This window comes from Salvelinus namaycush, chromosome 37, assembly GCF_016432855.1.
Source record: "Salvelinus namaycush isolate Seneca chromosome 37, SaNama_1.0, whole genome shotgun sequence".
Taxonomy (NCBI): Eukaryota; Metazoa; Chordata; class Actinopteri; order Salmoniformes; family Salmonidae; genus Salvelinus; species Salvelinus namaycush.
In genome coordinates, this window is record NC_052343.1 from 4,275,058 (window position 1) to 4,293,875 (window position 18,818).

Below are 18,818 nucleotides of genomic sequence, written 5' to 3' on the forward strand. Positions count from 1 at the left end.
GAATAATCAGTCAAGCTAATCATTGTTTAGCGAGATGGAACATTTGGAAATGAGTGTCCTTATTAGATGTCAGTAACTATGCCAATAACTATCCAAGTAGAATTTTGCACAAATACAGAATATCATGAACATGTTTTTTTGTTAAGGTGTATGTAGAGTGTATACTGAAACTCGTAAATGTGAGTGGGAGAACCAGGTGGTGTAACTACATGTGAGCATGTCAGAGGTTGTTACGAACAAGCAGGCAGCTACTGTGTAGTCAAGTCTACCATGATGATCCCTCCCATGAGGCTGACCCCCACTGACCTCCGAACAGATCCATGTCTGAGGCGGTGTTGGCGGGCACGGGCAGCACCACCACGGGGGCCGCAGAGGGCGCGGTGGGGCCATCCGTATGGGCCACTGTGGGCGTGGCAGCTGGAGCGGCCGCAGCATCAGCAAGAACGGCGGCTGGCTCAGACGTGCTAGTTGGATCAGCGGGGGTATCTAAGCCTACACCCCCCCCCCCCATCCATCCCCACCCAAGCCCATCCCCAATCACAACAGGATAGAGGAACAGGGAGAGAGAAGTAGAGAGATTGGGTTGAGAAAAAGATGATAAGCGTGAGATATGTCAAAGAAAACAGTGGTAATAGAGAAGAGGAGAATGTTACACCTTGAGACATTGCTAGAGATCACAGAGCAAGAATAAGAAGAGGGCTGATCCTCTCGGATCCTAGGTCTACGGCTGGAGTCATGCACTGAATGCACTGCTGTGGATGAGAGCTGTGTAAAGAATGTAAAGAACAGAATGTTCCTCGGTACTCACCGCCACCAAGCAGATCTGTACGAGACGATGAAAGAGAGAGCCAGACAGAGAGCGAGAGAGAGAGAGAAAGAGGAAGAGCGAGAGAGAGAGAGAGAGAGAGAGAGAGAGAGAGAAAGAGGAAGAGCGAGAGAGCGAGAGAGCGAGAGAGCGAGAGAGCGAGAGAGAGCGAGAGAGCGAGAGAGAGCGAGAGAGAGCGAGAGAGAGCGAGAGAGAGAGCGAGAGAGAGAGCGAGAGAGAGAGAGCGAGAGAGAGAGCGAGAGAGAGAGCGAGAGAGAGAGCGAGAGAGAGAGCGAGAGAGAGAGCGAAAGAGAGAGAGCGAAAGAGAGAGAGAGCGAGAGAGAGCGGGCGAGAGAGCAAAGAGAAGACGTGAGTGAGGGATTACATACAGAGAATATAAACATAGAAATGCCTATCAGGGTCAATAACTCACTACCATACCACGTAACTACTGTACTTCTGATTTTCGAATCTGAAAACAACAAAACACTCCAAGGAAAAATACAGTTTTATATGAGTAGGAGGCCATGGAAAGCAATTTCAATCTGCAGAGGGGCCAGGTTTGAATATATGCCAATATCAGCCCTTCCCTTGAGTAAGGGTGGAGAGGAGGATGTAGGTAGAAAGCATGAAAGAGAGCAGGGTGGAATTCATTAGGCACCAAACTGAAGAAAACTAACTGAAACAGGGAGGGAAGTCCTCCGCCTGCAATGAGAAACGCTCATGTAAAAAAGATATATATATATTGTGTGGCATAAAGAATGCAACCCAGATATGAAATCTATTAAAGGCCTTACCTCCCCATGACGAGATAGAGGCTGCTGCTCCACCTGCTGATGGGGAGGCTGACAATGGGTCCAAGTCTAGCAGAGCACTGCAGATAGAGTGAGAGAAAGAGACAAGAGACAAAATGAAGAAGAGGGAGAGGAGAAGGAGAGACAGGAATAGAGGGAAAAATAGAACGACAAAAGGGTTAAATGTAAATTGGAGATTGGAGACTGTAGATTGTACAACATAGCTAATGGTTAAAGCTAGTGTGGCCCCTGAAGTGGCACTTGAAGTGGCCAACCTAAGAGCCCACAGCAGATGGGCACCTACTTGTTGGAGCTCTTGAAGGTGGGTGCCGCCGTGGGTCTGGCAGGTGGTCCAGGGCGGGCAGGAGCAACTGGAGCAGCAGCAGCTGCAGGGGCCGCTGGAGCTTTTGTAGGCGTGGCGGCTGCGGCCGGGGAGCCATTTGCTTCACACTCCTGTCAGACAGAGGGTTAGCGTCGTTATAGTTAGTTACAATGGCGACGCGCCACAGTTACAGAAGCAGACATGGCTATGCTGTTTTACTCATAAATGAATACACTCATAAACAAATAAATGATCATCAAATTGTCCGCAGTTGTCGAAAAGATTTATTGAGGTGCAGAGACAGAGTAAAATAAGGGGTAGCTGACTCACCTTGGTCGGTGACCTGCAAAATGAAACAATAAGAATGAGTTAAAACCATCATAGCATCACCAGATGATATGCAAGGTGAAGCACAATGGCTGTTACTGAGCTGTGTCAAATTGACAGCTAAAGGAGCACTATTTTGGTTGCAAAGAGCAGGCATTTCGAGGCAACTCCATTGTGAAAACATACACTCTTAGAAAAAAAGTGCTATCTAGAACCAATAAGGGTTATACGGCTGTCCCCATAGGAGAACCCTTTGAAGAACCCTTTTTGCTTCCAGGTAGAACCCTTTTGGATCCAGGTAGAACCCTTTTAGAACCCTTGTCACAGACGGTTCTATATGGAACCCAAAAGAGTTCTACCTGGAACCAAAAAGGGTTCTCCTATGGGGACAGCCGAATAACCCTTATGGAAACTTTTTTCTAAGAGTGTACTGCATCTGTAGAGTTTAGATTTGCAACACTGAATAAAACAATATTAAATCACTTCCTTGCACAAAGCTTTTCATTCTTACTTTCCACACATAACAAACCCATGTTTAGCAATGACATGCATCAAAAGCTTTGAGGAGGTGGGTTGATCCCAATGATATGACAATGAAGTTAATATGAACATTGAAGCGCTAAGCCACCAGATTCCCATCACATTAAAAAACCACACAAAGTGAGTGAGCTGTCAAAGTTCATATTAATATTGAGAGGGAGTCAAAACTCAGGAGAGATACTGAACAAACAAGTTCACATAAACTCTATAGAATCCCATTTGAACTTCACAACGCTGCAAAACATGACTTTAAACTGGAGGTTGAAATGTCAATTCCATAGAATCCTCATGTGAACTTCACGAAACAATTGGGGCTTTTTTTTTTTTTTTTTTAATTTTATTATTTTTTATTTTACAGTTTCATTCACTTCAATAAAAGACAACAGCAAATAATGACCCGGCCCTCCCCGTCAAGTCATTCTGTAGTAGATCCAGCAGAATACTTACACATCCTCTCTGTGAACATCCTCTCTGTAACACACATTGACAATCACTGGCATTTGCTAAGACTTAATCTGCTAAATTTCTTTCCATACTTCTAGAAGCAAGGTCATCGTATGAAATATCATCCGATCTGACGATGCCCCCCACAAATACTATCCTGGATCATTGCCCTACCAAGGTCCTGTCGAGAACACACGACTGACAGTCTGGTGATGACAGATTCAGTCCAAACACTGCCCATTTAAAAAAAAAAACACACACAATCTAGAGGGCATACACTGGAAGTCTTCATGATGTTAATTGAGAGAGGCTGAGCCTAATTAAAGCCTATGGGACATCAGGGTCGAGCACAGGTCTAATTTAGGTTCACTGGATGGTCACATCCTATTTTCACACCCTGATGAAGGCTCTTTAGCCCAAGTGTTGGTCAAATAAATCCACAGCAAAAAGAGTCAGAATGTTTCCATTCCAGTCATTTAACAGATGCACTCATTCAGAGCGACTTACAGGAGCAATTATGGTTAAGTGCCTTGCTCAAGGGCACATTGACAGATTTCTCAACTAATCGGCTCAGGGATTCGAACCAGAGACCTTTTGGTTACTGGCCCAATGCTCTTAACCGCTCTTAACAGTTAGGCTACCTGCCACCCCCACTGCGACTTTCTGTTTCACCTTTAGGGTGTGTGTTCTTCATTTATTTACTCCACAGACTTTAAGTATGTGCATGCATATGAACTGTACTGAGATTGCTGAATTCTCAAATATGAAGTAAATAGGAAGTAAAGTAGCCCCACTCCCAAGTAGCACCCTGGTTACAAAGACGCCCATGGGGTAAGGATACAAGTGTGGTTGGTGGAGAGTGTGGTTGGTACTTACGGCTTCTTCCCCTCCAGAGTGTTCAGGTGAGTCTCCAGGGACTGCAGGAGACTCTCAGGGGCCTGGAGAACGAGAAGAGATGGGCACCATATTACTACAGGGGCCACGGGGCTATAGTATACCGTACAGTACATGGATCCGACACATAGGTTATGAGCAGGGGTCTCCAACTTTGAACCTAGAGAGCTACTGGCGGTGCAGGCTTTTATTCCAGCCCTGCAGGCTTAGATGGGAAAATACCATAATTAGTTGATTATTTGTACTATTAGTGTGATGGTGCTGGGCTGGAACAAAAGCCTGCACACCCAGTAACTTTCCAGGACCCTGGAGGACCCTGGGTTAGGGAATTGGTCAACGCTAAAACATGAAGACTCAAGGGAAAATTGATGTCAGGGCACACAGAGTAACAGAGGAGCTCTTGACAGGTGATTACACTTGATTTGATTAGAGGGTCTGGAGGGAAACACATAGAGGGATGAGAAGAAGAGCCAGAGGAGGTCTGACACAAAGAATGGTCACATTGGGGCTAACAGGTAACACAGAGAGTGCTCACATTGGGGCTATCAGGGGACACATAGAATGATCCCATTGGGGTTATGGAAGTAAATGGGGGGGACAATAGGAAAACAATGCTAATTGTGTGAAACTTCAAAATGTCTTTCACACAGCAGTTGAGTCCATTCATAACTTAAATGTAGTAAACTACTCATGCTTATGTTAAAGAACAATGCAGAGTTATACGGCATGCTCAAGCTAACAGACAGACAGTAAACACATCATAGCAAAACATGCTGCACAGCCACAGATGGCAGTACACCTGATAGGCTAAGCAGTTAGCATCTAGCAAGCCACGTGTGCGCTGTCAAAGCTAAATGGGCCAGCTAAATAAGTCTCACACACTTCCCTCTTAAATCACTATTATTTTCCTGACCCATTTACCTTGGTCTACTTCCTCTGATAACCCAATAAACGTCTAGGCCTTTTCAATATGAAAGAGGACAACCCATTACAGAACTAAGTACCAGTAGTAGTGTGTCTACTCTGACCTTTCTTCTATAGCTGGGTCATTTTTATTAGGTCACACTGTAGAAAAACATTTTACAACGGACAACGAAAAACCAGCGTTTCTTACTGGACACATTCAGATAACACCTCCCAAATTGAACCTCGTTTTGGACAGTTTTCTTCCATTCCGTGCCTATTGAAAACAACCCAGGTGTGTGATTGACTGTCACAAAGCTTCCAGAGGGAGTAGCGACAGTTCCGTCACTCCCAGAGGCCAATTGGGCCATGTACAGACACACAGGTGTCCTTGTATTAAACAGGTGTCTCAACCTGATACAATCCAAAATGACATGCCTTCCTTCGGACTGCAAGCTGTTCCGGGAATTTAGGTACATTTATGGAGGGTCTGCTCTACACTGTTGGCAGTGATATCGCTGTAATCACTTTCCAAGCATCTTCACTGAGCATTCAAAGGAAAATAATGACTATATGAATTGAAACAGTTTTCTCCTAGAATCTGCTGGATTCTGTTCAGCCTACGGTACACTTATGATGTGCACATATGTAATGAATGCATTATGAAGATGGCTGCAATGTAAAATCGTTACTCGGCATTTGCCACTGCCAAATGATACACTCCAAAGAGGGGTGAAGAGATCTGATGATTAGACACTAATACGATCTATTTAGATGTCATTTTGATGCTATTGCAGACAACACACAGCCAAAAACGTAGGCGAGGGGTAGAAATATGTTACGTCCCTGCTTCACGCCGTTCCAATGCTTTTGTATTCCCTACAGCACTGTGGGATCATCAAGATCCACCTGGAATTGACATGTCGGTCTATCAGTCATAGACAAGAGGTTGCTGTTTCCATACATCAGAGAATAATACAATACACATGCTTATGGCTTTCAGGTAAATCCAGTAATAAGAGAAATATATAACATCTGGTGAGACGACATGATTTGTTTTCATTTCCCTTAACTAATTCTATGGCTTTCTTATTCGATTTCTAATCGTTTCCGCTAAATCACCAGGTCATTTAGCTGCCCAATTGGTGACTCATGGGACAGAGAATTCAGTAGAATTCATTGTGGAGCGTCACTTGTCTCAATTGCCTACGCACTGGCACTTGGAGTCTAATAACCTCCAGGCCAGGACAGCATCCCTAAAAGGATACTGCCTAAGAAAGAACCTTTAAGGATACTGCCTAAGAAAGAGCCTTAAAGGATACTGCCTAAGAAAGAGCCTTAAAGGGTACTGCCTAAGAAAGAGCCTTAAAGGGTACTGCCTAAGAAAGAGCCTTAAAGGGTACTGCCTAAGAAAGAGCCTTAAAGGGTACTGCCTAAGAAAGAGCCTTAAAGGATACTGCCTAAGAAAGAGCCTTAAAGGATACTGCCTAAGAAAGAGCCTTAAAGGATACTGCCTAAGAAAGAGCCTTAAAGGGTACTGCCTAAGAAAGAGCCTTAAAGGGTACTGCCTAAGAAAGAGCCTTAAAGGGTACTGCCTAAGAAAGAGCCTTAAAGGGTACTGCCTAAGAAAGAGCCTTAAAGGGTACTGCCTAAGAAAGAGCCTTAAAGGGTACTGCCTAAGAAAGAGCCTTAAAGGGTACTGCCTAAGAAAGAGCCTTAAAGGATACTGCCTAAGAAAGAGCCTTAAAGGATACTGCCTAAGAAAGAGCCTTAAAGGATACTGCCTAAGAAAGAGCCTTAAAGGATACTGCCTAAGAAGGAGCCTTAAAGGATACTGCCTAAGAAAGAGCCTTAAAGGATACTGCCTAAGAAAGAGCCTTAAAGGATACTGCCTAAGAAAGAGCCTTAAAGGATACTGCCTAAGAAAGAGCCTTAAAGGATACTGCCTAAGAAGGAGCCAAGTCTAGACATAGTGTATGTAGGCTCTCTCTTTGCCTCTCCACCACATGCATACAAACATACATGAAGACACATAGATTGTTCTACGAGCCAGTTATTTCATTTGACAGTTTACAAACAACTAGTAATAGTAATAGTGCTAGTAATATGACAGGAATCTCTCTACACAATAAGGAACAATGTCCAAGAATGTCCAAACTGTGTTAATAATGTTAACCAGTCAATCTGCTAGTTAGCCAATGGACTCCATTAAAATCCAAACACACACACACAGGGCTTTCAACCCTAATCCATGCTCCACAACTCGCCCAAACCCACAGTCATGAAACATCGTATCATTATCATGCTTTAACCAGCTCCTCCTCCTCTGACATAACAGTAAGCCCAACCCCCCATTTCACATCTCACCACCCTCCCGGTTGGCTAGTAGTCCAAACAATCATGCATGTTAGTGTGGTCAAACCCCCTGCAGATCTGCATCAGCCCAAGGCTGTGCTATTAAAGTAATCCCTCCCTCTACAGTGCACAGTCCACACGGTCATCCGTGCATCGTGCTCTCAGTGTAAAGTCATCCACACTGACCGCATTTGCAATGGAAATAACCCAGCCATGTCTATAGAGCCTTCATAACGCGAATGAGGGAGAGTATACCCCTTCCCCTTGGCCTAAACCCCTTTGATGTTTGGAGATCTGAAGGGTCTCCAGTGCGTAGGAAAAGGTAAAAGCAGTGTGGGGGTTGAGCTTCAGATCTGCAATAATTGAAGCTTTATAGGGCCAAAGGGAAGGGTTCGGGAGTAGTTGGGACACACCTTCATGTGTGCTCCCTCTCCGGCCTCTAGGTCACCAGGCTGCTCGTTATGGCGCACACCTGTCAACCATGGTTACGCACACCTGCGTGTCATCAGACTCACCTGGACTCCATCACTTCCCTGATTACCTTCCTTATATATGTCACTCCCTTGGGTTCGTTGTTGTTTCTGTTCCAGTGTCATGGCTGTGTGTTGTTTGTGTTTCTTGTTTTGTATTTAGTTGTAGTTTATTTATTAAAACGCTCACTCCCTGAACTTGCTTCCCGACTCTCAGCGCACTCGTTACCCACACAGTGAGCTACTACATACTTAATTGAGGGACGTATACTACCCATGGGATTTCAGACACCATCTCAGGTGATTCTGACATTATGGAAACTCTATAGTAACATTCTAGCCCACTAAGATACAATTGTTGAGATAAAACCAATGTTAGCTCAGATCTTAGCTATCAGCGGAACAGCTCTGCAAGTATTGCGACTTCTCCAATCTGTTCCGTCAACCACATCAACCTGGACTCCAGGGTAGACGTAACACAGTAAATGTAAATGCGGGATACTCACTTTAAGTATGATACGTCACGTTTCATATGGTATGTATTAATTTGTGGATGTCCATCATCCATTTCGTATATGATGTGTTACGAATTACAATTGGTATGATATGTTACAAATTTTTATGTGTACAATATGTAACGAATTGCAATTCGTACATGTCACAAATTTGCAAAACGAATATGTTACGAACTCCAATTAGTTGTGGCTAACGCTAACTTTAGCTAGGTTACTTATGTTAGTTATGCTAGAGGTTAGGGGTTAAGAGTTATGTTGAAGGGGAAGGGTTAGCTAACATGCTATGTAGTTGCAAAGTAGCTCAAACGTAGTAAGTAGTTGCAGAGTTGCTAATTAGCTAAAATTCAAAAGTTGTCCGTAATGTGATTCGAATGCGCAACATTTGGGTTGCTACACATTCACATTATACATCCACCCACCTGTCATTTTGACAAAATCTGTATCTCTTCTAGCCATGACCCAAAGGCGAGCTGTATCTACTACACACGACTCACACTCTCAGCCTGTAAGATCAAGCAGCACCTCGCAAGTAAGAAGAGAGGGGGCAGAGTGGTTGTCAATCACAAGGGAAGCACAGCTCATTGGCTGCATGAAGGACAGAATGGATCAATGGGATACGCCCCCACTATGAATAGCTCACCATTGGTCAGGTAGACAATGACCTGTCAACTCTGTTCATGACTGTGATTGGCAGAGCTGCTTGTCCCAAAAAAATGACCAATACTGTGATTGGTCAATGCTGCTAGAGAAGAGATTTCTGAGTTGTAGGCTATGCCCAAAACGCATGCTATCATAGGTTAAAGAAAACCATAACACTGAGATGCAATGCTGGTACAATGTAGGAGAAAGTGTATCATTAAACTGAAAATGTAGGAAATTAGGCTTAAACGGTCAAACAGGACTTACCTGGGTGAGCTCGGGGATATCATTCTTGTCAATTCCTATGGTCTGTAAAAGAAGATGTTTACATTTCAGCTGAGCCTCCATTTACCGTGTTTGTCATACAGGCTGAGGATTGAACTTTTCAACAGTAAAGTGTATTGTCGGGTTTGTCTTTTACCTCAGCGATTTTGAAGACCTCAGAGACTCTGGTCATCCGTGTCAAGAATCTCTTGTAGATCTCCAGCCCGTCTTTGCACTGTCCTCTCTTCATCTGGAAAAATTTCTCTGTGAGGAAAAAGGGGAATGAACTATTACATAAAATGAACAGGACCACATCTATTCCCATGTCTTGAATAAAATTAAGCCTGTAATATTTATCAAATATAAAAAGATATGATTATTGTCCCAGGAAGTAGAAGAAAACGGTAAAGTCTTGCCTAATAGATTAATGATCCCGTCGTTGTAGCAGGCATATAACTTGATCAGGTCTTTGAACATCAGGAGGAAGCAAGCGTTGATCACCCCATTAGTCAGTTCATTGGGATGGACCTATAGATAAACAAGGTGAGATTAGATCACAATGAGGATGGGAGATTTGAGTTGAGAGATAATATGTTTCTAGGTAACTGCTTGCCAATGGTGGAAAAAGTACCCAATGGTACTTACTTGAGTAAAAGTAAAGATACCTTAATAGAAAATGACTCAAGTAAAAGTGAAAGTCACCCAGTAAAAAATACTTGATGTAAAAGTTTCAAAGTATTTGGTTTTAAATATACTTAAGTATCAAAAGTAAATATAATTGCTAAAACATAAACTACCGTTCAAAAGTTTGGGGTCACTTAGAAATGTCCTTGTTTTTGAAAGAAAAGCTAGTTTTTTGTCCATTAAAATAACATCAAATTCATCAGAAATACAGTGTAGACATTGTTAATGTAAATGGCTATTGTAGCTGGAAATGTCAAACATTTTATGGAATATCTACATAGGCGTACAGAGTCCTATTATCAGCAACCATCACTCCTGTGTTCCAATTTCACTTTGTGTTAGCTAATCCAGTTGATCATTTTAAAAGGCTAATTAATCATTAGAAAACCCTTTTGCAATTATGTTAGCACAGCTGAAAACTGTTGTCCTGATTAAAGAAGCAATAAAACTGGCCTTCTTTAGACTAGCTGAGTATCTGGAGAATCAGCATTTGTGGGTTCAATTACAGGCTCAAAATGGCCAGAAACAAAGACCTTTCTTCTGAAACTCGTCAGTCAATTCTTGTTCTGAGAAATTAAGGCTTTTCCAATCGTGAAATTGCCAAGAAACTGAAGATCTTGTACAACACTGTGTACTACTCCCTTCACAGAACAGCGCAAACTGGCGCTAACCAGAATAGAAAGAGGAGTGGGAGGCCCTGGTGCACAACTGAGCAAGAGGACAAGTACATTGAAAATGTCTAGTTTGAGAAACAGACGCCTCACAAGTCCTCAACTGACAGCTTCATTAAATAGTACCAGCAAAACACCAGTCTCACCGTCAACAGTGAAGAGGCGACTCCAGGATGTATTCTTTTTTTTTTTTTTTTACGTTTTTTTTAAACTTATGACTGGTACTGTAGGTATACTATATGACAGAGAGAATTTCCTAAGGCAGCGTATTTTGTATCCTTGTCCTGGGGACCCAAAGAGGTGCACATTTTTGTTTTTGCCCTGCAGTAGCACTGCACAGCTGATTCAAATGATGAACTCATCAAACTTTGATGAATTGTATCAGGTGTCTAGTGCTAGGGCAAAAACAAAAATGCACTTCCTAACGGATACAAATATCCTTCTCATCATCATCATTATAATACTCACATCAAACTCCAGCAGGGCATCGATCTGGCTCTGCAGAGTGGGCATTCCTTTCAACAGCTTCTCTACCGGCATCGTCCTCATCACCCCCTCAGATCTGATACAGACGGACAGACGGACAGAGGAACAATTGATACTTGTTTGTATTATCTGGTGTAGTCAAATTTCCCATTAGCGGATCAATACAAAAATCTTTCCTGATACAGTATGATGAGTTCAACCCTAATGAAGGTCTATTGACGAATACATGGGTTTACGATCCATTAAAAACATTGTGGCGCATACAATAATGTGCTGCCATTTCTTTTTCCAGCGACATGAGATGAGAGGAAACAACTTAATACTCTCTACATTGGGATAAATAACATTTCAACCTCTGGGACAGCGAATCTATAGGGAAGTACTGTAGATAGGTGTGATCCTGTGGAGCTAGCGACACAAAGGGAGTGTCCTGTGGTCCTGTATGGCTCAGTTGGTAGAGCATGGTGTGTGTAATGCCAGGATTATGGGTTTGATTCCCAGGAACACCCATATGTATGGATGAATGACAATAAGTTGCTTTGGATAAATGTCTGCTAAATGGCATATAATATTCCATTCTTGCATGGATCACATGCACATACTAAAGACTTGTTAGTAGCATTGCATGAAGGCTTCTGCTAAGTGGCATTTACAAATATATTATTATATATATTATTATATTATATATGCAACACTAACACAGCAACAGTTTTAGATGGATCCAGCTTCCTAGCTACTTTAGAAAATGACACCTGACATGAGACGCTTGGTCAGAGCTCTGGCTGTTCTGTCTGTCTGCCGCATGGCTGGCACAGACTGTGCTGTGGGACCTTGTGTCTGCCAGCAAAATGCAACAGTCTGGACAGGAGCCTAAGTAATAGCTCACTGTCTGTATTCAGACTGTGTAGTCTATATCCATCTGTCTGTTTCTGTACAGGCATGGACAGCCCACTCACTCTGCCCTCACCCACAGTGCAATCACAGAGTTTCTAAACCCAGAGGCACAACTTTGCGATACTTCCGGGAAGGCTTGTGAAACAGACCAAACAGACCAGACTAATGTTTGGGGTTTGAGAAGTCAATGAGAAAAAATCTTCCTTAATTGCACATTTTCGGGAAAACTGAAGGCACAACCTGGATTCGAGCCAACATGTTATTATTCCAACCTCGTGAAAGTGACAAACTGACAGGTTTTCGTTTTCGAAAAAAACTTCTTTATATCGAAGGAATGCCTTTGATTTGACGGCCTGCACATGCGCAGTTCGTCATGAGACAACCGTTAGAGCATGGTAGCCAACGTTGCCATGACATCGCCTACAAGTGTGATCAGGAATTTCTATTGGAGAAGCAGTTTTAGCCTATTTTCTTACTGTACTGTCTTTGATGCAACCCTGGCTTTAAGACGAATCACTCCCACCTACTGACCACTGAGACTGACAGACAGATCAGGTGGCTGTGATTCTGCCAAGTGTTGTCTTTATGAGAAATATAATATAATATAAATCTATTTCTATGTTTTTATACTGAACTAAAATATAAACGCAACACGCAACAATTTCAACAATTTCACTGAGTTACAGTTCAGATGAGGAAATCACTCAATTGAAATAAATTCATTAGGCCCTAATCTATAGATTTCACATGACTGGGCAGGGGTGCAGCCATGGGGAGCCAGGCCCAGCCAATCAGAATGAGTTTTCCCCAACAAAAGGGCTTCATTACAGACAGAAGTACTCCTCAGTTTCATCAGCTGTCCGGGTGGCTGGTCTCAGATGATCCCACAGGTGAAGAGGCCGGATGTGGAGGTCCTGGTCTGGACTGGTTACACGTGGTCTGCGGTTGTGAGGCCAGTTGGTCGTACTGCCAAATTCTCTAAAACGACGTTGGAGGCAGCTTATGGTAGAAAAATTTACATTCAGTTCTCTGGCGACAGCTCTGTTGGACATTCCTGCAGTCAGCATGCCAATTGCACATTCCCTCAAAACTTGAGACGTGTGGCATTGTGTTGTGTGAGAGTGGCCTTTTATTGTCCCCAGCACAAGGTGCAACCTGTGTAAGGATCATCCTGTTTAATCAGCCTCTTGATATGCCACACCTGTCAGGTGGATGGATTATTTTGACAAAGGAGAAATGCTGACTAACAGGGATGTAACAAATTTGTGAACAAAATTATCGAGAAATTAGCTTTTTGTTTATATGTAAAATTTCTGGGATATTTTATTTCACATCATGAAACATGGGACCGACACTTTACACCTTGCGTTTATATTTTTGTTCAGTATATATGATTCTGAGGGGGTGGGGGAGGGTGAGGGGTCAAAACATATCTTGTATATTGCAGCTAGACTGTGTGTTTTGCTCTGCTTGAAGCTTGAACATCTTTTTAAAAAACCCATAAAGAGAAGAGGTTGAAATGAAATGTCAAAATTGAAGCACCACTGATGGAGAGGATATACAGAGTCATTGAGAGACAGCATACCCCTTCTTCACTCTGCCAAAGTCGAAGGACATCTGTCTGTAGGCGAACGCCTTCTCGTTGAGGTACCGGCTGTAGCGTCTAATAAACGTGGACATGTCGTAGCCTGGGGGAGGAACAACAGGCCAATGTCACCTCCACGTCTCCATAGCAACAACACCTCACAGAGGACCATTTCCATCACCAGAGAAACCAGTTTACATGGCCATGGGAGCTCATATGAATCACCATGGACACCGTTTTCACAGTGATCACCCTGGGTGACAGCTTGACTCGACATCCGAGCGGGTTGTTTGGTAAACGCAGGGAGGGGAGGAGCTGCCGGAGCACGCGTTAACTCACCATGGGAGCCAGTTTTGTCCAGAAAGTTACTGAGGTTGAAGAGGCTGTTCCTGGAGGCAAGGAACTGGAGGAACCTCTGAGGAAGAGAGAAAAAGAGAGAGAGGGGGGGGGGGGGAAAGATAATACATACCAGGTCAGAGGAGGAGACAGGATCAATACACTAAAACAACAAACCAGCTCAGCAAATTATTGAGTCTGTTCTGCTAAAGAACTAGACATTTTGACAGGTATTAAAACACATGCACATATTAAAACACACACACACACACACACACATAACAGCCTTTACAGATCATTATCTTCAAAGGATCGAATGAGTCACAAACGGAAATGGATTAGATGTGTAATTTCAGAGGAGCTGTTTCATATTACAAACACATAATTGTGTTGAAGGGGAACTGGAATTCATGTGAAAAGTGTCATGCTGCAGCTTAATTGATTACGGAAAGCCAACATCCGAGAAAACAGTGCCTGAGTGGGCTCATATACAGAATGTATCACCCACTAAACCATAATACATGAATGACAAATAGGCTTCTATGGAGGAATTGTGACACATGACAAGAAAAGCATACTCTGCACACACTCACACCTATACACATGATACGTGCACGCACACACACATACACACCTGGGTTTTCGTGTACACTGTTAATTCAAAAGTCAAAGCCCAGTTAAATGAGGTGAAATAAATGGGAAATTCCCTCTAGGGCGGCAGGTAGCCTAGTGGTTAGAGCACTTGATTAGCAACTGAAAGGTTCCTAGTTCAAATACCCAAGCTGACTATGTGAAAAATCTGTTGAGGTGCTGTTGATCAAGGCACTTAACCCTCATTTTCTCTGGGGGTGCTGTACTACTATGTCTGACCCTTTAAAGCGACACATTTCACTGCACCTATCTGGTGTAAAACATCGATTTTTGTGATACTGTAGCACACTCCTTCCCCTCCTCCCTATTTCAGACAGCGTACAGTTTCATACCAACAGACATACTCCAGACGTCGAGCTAAACCACACACATCTGTCTCTGCACATAAGGCTCTGGGGAAATTTATGCTGAGGGGCTGCAATTCACTGGCCAGTCAAATACAAACCCACACACACAAACATGCACAAACACAGATGCACGCACATACATACACACGCGCACACACTGTGATGAGATTAATAAGGGTGGGGGGAAGGGCATGTGAATGAAGAAAAGCCAGTTACCCTGTGTCACCAATGGCAACGTAAGTGCACATGTCCTCTTCCCCATTGATTTCTGCTCTACAGACACTGGGTTTAATTTCATTATCACAGTGTCCATTCGACATGACACAGCTCTTTGTGATCTCCCTGCATCTGCCTCCTCTCGTCTCTTGTCTTCTCTTTGCTCTCTCTCTTTGCTCTCTCTCTCTCTCTCTCTCTCTCTCTCTCTCGCTCTCTCTCTCTCTCGCTCTCTCTCTCTCTCTCTCTCTCTCGCTCTCTCTCGCTCTCTCTCTCTCTCTCTCTCGCTCTCTCTCGCTCTCTCTCTCTCTCGCTCTCTCTCTCTCTCTCTCTCTCGCTCTCTCTCGCTCTCTCTCTCTCTCGCTCTCTCTTTCTCCTCCATCCGTTGTTTCAGTGTGGCCATAGACAGGCTAAACAGGCGATGTCTCCTGTTAAATCCACTTCAACTAGAGATTTTTGAGATCTCCAAATCATTTTTTCCCAGCAGGATAATGCCCAATGCCACATGTCTAGGAGTATCCAGGAATGGTTCCACGAACATGACAATGAATTCAGCTTACTGCATTGGCCTGCCCCGTCACCAGATCTCATTCCAATTGAGCATCTGTGGGATGAGACGGAATGAGCTATTCAGACTAGAGGTCGACTACCAGCCAACTTGACACTGTGAAGAAGCAAGTCAACATGGGCCAGCATCCCCCCATGCCTCCAATGAATTGAGGCTGTTCTGAGGGCAAAAGGGGGCGCAACTCAATATTAGGAAGGTGTTCCTAATGTTTTGTACACTCAGTGTATTCAGACAAACAGGCTTATAACCTAACCTAACAAACCCTTCAGAGCAGAGGTAGCCAACCCTCCCCCTGGAAAGCTAATCAAGGTCCCGATGAGTAGCTGATTACTAGACTAAAGCAGGGAACGAGCAAAAGCCTACATACCCAGTAGCTCTCCAGGAGGAGGGTTGGCCAACTAAAAACGAAGAACTAAAAACTAAAAACTTAGCATGTCCAATACAACCAAAGTATATAAACAAGAGCCAATCACATCCCAGCCCTTTTAACTACAGGCCCTCCCATAGGATCAGTAGTGGTGGCGCTGGCTTTCACTCACCTCATTGCCAGCAACCATCATGTGATGCGTAGTGATCAGGGCCTTGAACACCACCACCCAGCTGGCATTGGTGGCCCTCTCAAACAACGTGTCCGCCATCTGTGGGATGTTCACATTGGACTCCTTGGTGGCCTCAATCAGGTCTGAGGGAGAATAATGAAGAGAAATATAGTGTTTAATGACATTTTCCCATACATGTCATGTACAATCCCATACACAATCAGGCTTGGTCAATTCGTACCTCGATCAGGTCTGAGCGAACAGCGGCAATGATCGGTTACACACTACAAACAGGTTACAAACTGTACAAATAGGTTACAAACTCTCCAAGTACTTTACATTGAGTGTAATCTATGTCATTTTGACCATTGCTTCCTGGAAATAGTTACATTGGTCCTGAACTGACTGACAGACAGACAGACAGACAGACAGACAGACAGACAGACAGACAGACAGACAGACAGACAGACAGACAGACAGACAGACAGACAGACAGACAGACAGACAGACAGACAGACAGACAGACAGACAGACAGACAGACAGAGCATCCTATTGTCAATAGTGTCATTTCATCACCCAGGTTACACTGATACAGGTACAGAGTGAGGAGAAGAGAGTGGAATTTCCCTACAATTGTGAGAGAAAGGATTCACTCAGGGCAGAGCTAGAGACAGAGAGACAGAGAGACAGAGAGAGCGGTGGTGCCATCTGAGCAGACAGACAGGGTGGGAAATGTCAAGCTGTTCCGTCTCACCCTCACCAACACAAATCAGCCAACATGTGCTCAGAGAAAATCTATTTACTGTGGCGGGATAGGACGGATTCCTGTCGTGCTTGGTCGTTTTCAGTCAAATTCCTCATATAAATGACACATAAATGCATAATATATGAGATATTGCAGATGAGTTTGGAGTCATAGAGAGAAGGAGGGAGGTAGTGATAGACGGATGAATAAAGAGGAGAGGGATGCTCTGAAGGTCAGGGTTCTGTCACCGACATGTTACAGTATGATGTCTCCTTCAACCTTTTAGCATCATGCTATCATCATTTTGGGGCGGCAGGTAGCCTAGTGGTTACAGAGTTGTGCCAGTAACCGAAAGGTTGCTGGATTGAATCTCTGAGCTGACAAGGTAAAAATCTGTCGTTCTGCCCCTGAACAGGGCAGTTAACCCACTGTTCCCTGGTAGGCCGTCATTGTAAATAAGAATTTGTTCTTAACTGACTTGCCTAGTTAAATAAAGGTTACACAAGGGCTGACTGGTGTGGATGTCCCCTCCGGTGAGGTAGGGTGCCTCTTGTGTGTGTATTGATGAGCCAGCAGCCTGTATTCCACCTCCTCTGTTTCTCTCTCCCTTACTCTTTTCCTTCTCTCTCAAAACACACACACTGAGTCGTACACAAACAGACGTAGAAAACACACGGACAAACACACAATGGCCAAGTTAAAACACAGATTCAGATGATTTATACACCAACAAACAGAAACCTCTGGGCCAAAGGCTACGCATAATGTGTGGGGCAATTCTGGGGACCAATGGTGACTTCAACTCGACTCCTCACAGAGACCCAAACCAAGCCAGTGTGGCCGATTGTGGTTCAAAGCTGAGTCTCCCGGGTGCCTCAAATCTGTGTTACCCTGCTGAGCCTAGGCATTCACCAAACCACCATAAATGAAGACCCACAGCGTGCAGGTTGGATAGGATAAAGTTGAATGACAAACAGACAGGGTCCCCCAGGCATCATTACACGGATAATAAATCCAGCCCTGTTAATTACCTGACCTTTGTTCTAATCATTGTAGCTAATCTCGTTGCCTTGTTAGACCAATCCTGCTGCTTCCTATGGATGATCTGGGCACAGGAAGTAACACGTGCCGTTCCCAGAGCGACATATCAGAGCGCAACAAGTCCAGAGATAGACTATGTTGAAGGCTGTTTTTTTTCTCACATAGACATCCACTATGGTCAGCAGGATCCACATAACAGCCAGAGTGGTCACAATAATACTTTCCCAGAGATGCATCGACATAGGAGAGGGAGTGAGGGAAATAGAGAGGGAGAGAGAGGAAGGTAGAAAGAGATCATTTAAATAACATTTAGAGAGAGAGAGAATGTAGAGAGAGGAGGAAAAGAGAAAGAGCAGAGAGATAGAGAGTGAATGGAGAGAGCAGATGGAGAGAGAGAGAAGGAGGAGGAAGAGAGCGTAGAGAGAGAGAAAGGATGGATTAGAGATGAGGAGAAACGTGACTCAGGGCTGAGCTATTCGGATTGGGATGCTGAGCAGCGGGAACCCCAGCACACAGCAGCCCTGACTCACTGTCCCCCTCTCTCCATTATTCATACTGAGAGAGATGCGATAGAAAGAGAGAGATATAGAGTGTGTGTGTGTGTTTCACGAACATCCCCTATTCACAAAGTCCCATACACGTAGCTTCGACCCACAAGGGATGAACAGTAGCTACTCACGCTATACAAATACAAACACATGAGTATGCACACACAGTCATGCATGCACGTAGACAATGTTGTCATAGCAGCAGCACCGTTGGTAACGGCAGTAACACTTCCCTAG

At 43.9% G+C, this 18,818-nt stretch overlaps 1 protein-coding gene across 1 annotated transcript in view; it reads right to left on the reverse strand.

Moving 5' to 3' along the window:
• The window catches only part of snap91a (synaptosome associated protein 91a), a 54,402-nt gene that overhangs the window by 13,727 nt on the left and 21,857 nt on the right, over positions 1–18,818 (reverse strand). Inside the window, exons 2-13 of the mRNA XM_038977385.1 lie at positions 16,247–16,389; positions 13,932–14,007; positions 13,593–13,695; positions 11,096–11,189; positions 9,689–9,800; positions 9,430–9,536; positions 9,276–9,317; positions 4,109–4,170; positions 2,252–2,264; positions 1,904–2,052; positions 1,603–1,679; positions 307–450 (exon numbers count right to left, since the gene is read on the reverse strand). Coding sequence (XP_038833313.1) covers positions 307–450; positions 1,603–1,679; positions 1,904–2,052; positions 2,252–2,264; positions 4,109–4,170; positions 9,276–9,317; positions 9,430–9,536; positions 9,689–9,800; positions 11,096–11,189; positions 13,593–13,695; positions 13,932–14,007; positions 16,247–16,389 — 1,122 coding nt within the window. The remainder of the gene's footprint in view (positions 1–306; positions 451–1,602; positions 1,680–1,903; positions 2,053–2,251; positions 2,265–4,108; positions 4,171–9,275; positions 9,318–9,429; positions 9,537–9,688; positions 9,801–11,095; positions 11,190–13,592; positions 13,696–13,931; positions 14,008–16,246; positions 16,390–18,818) is intronic.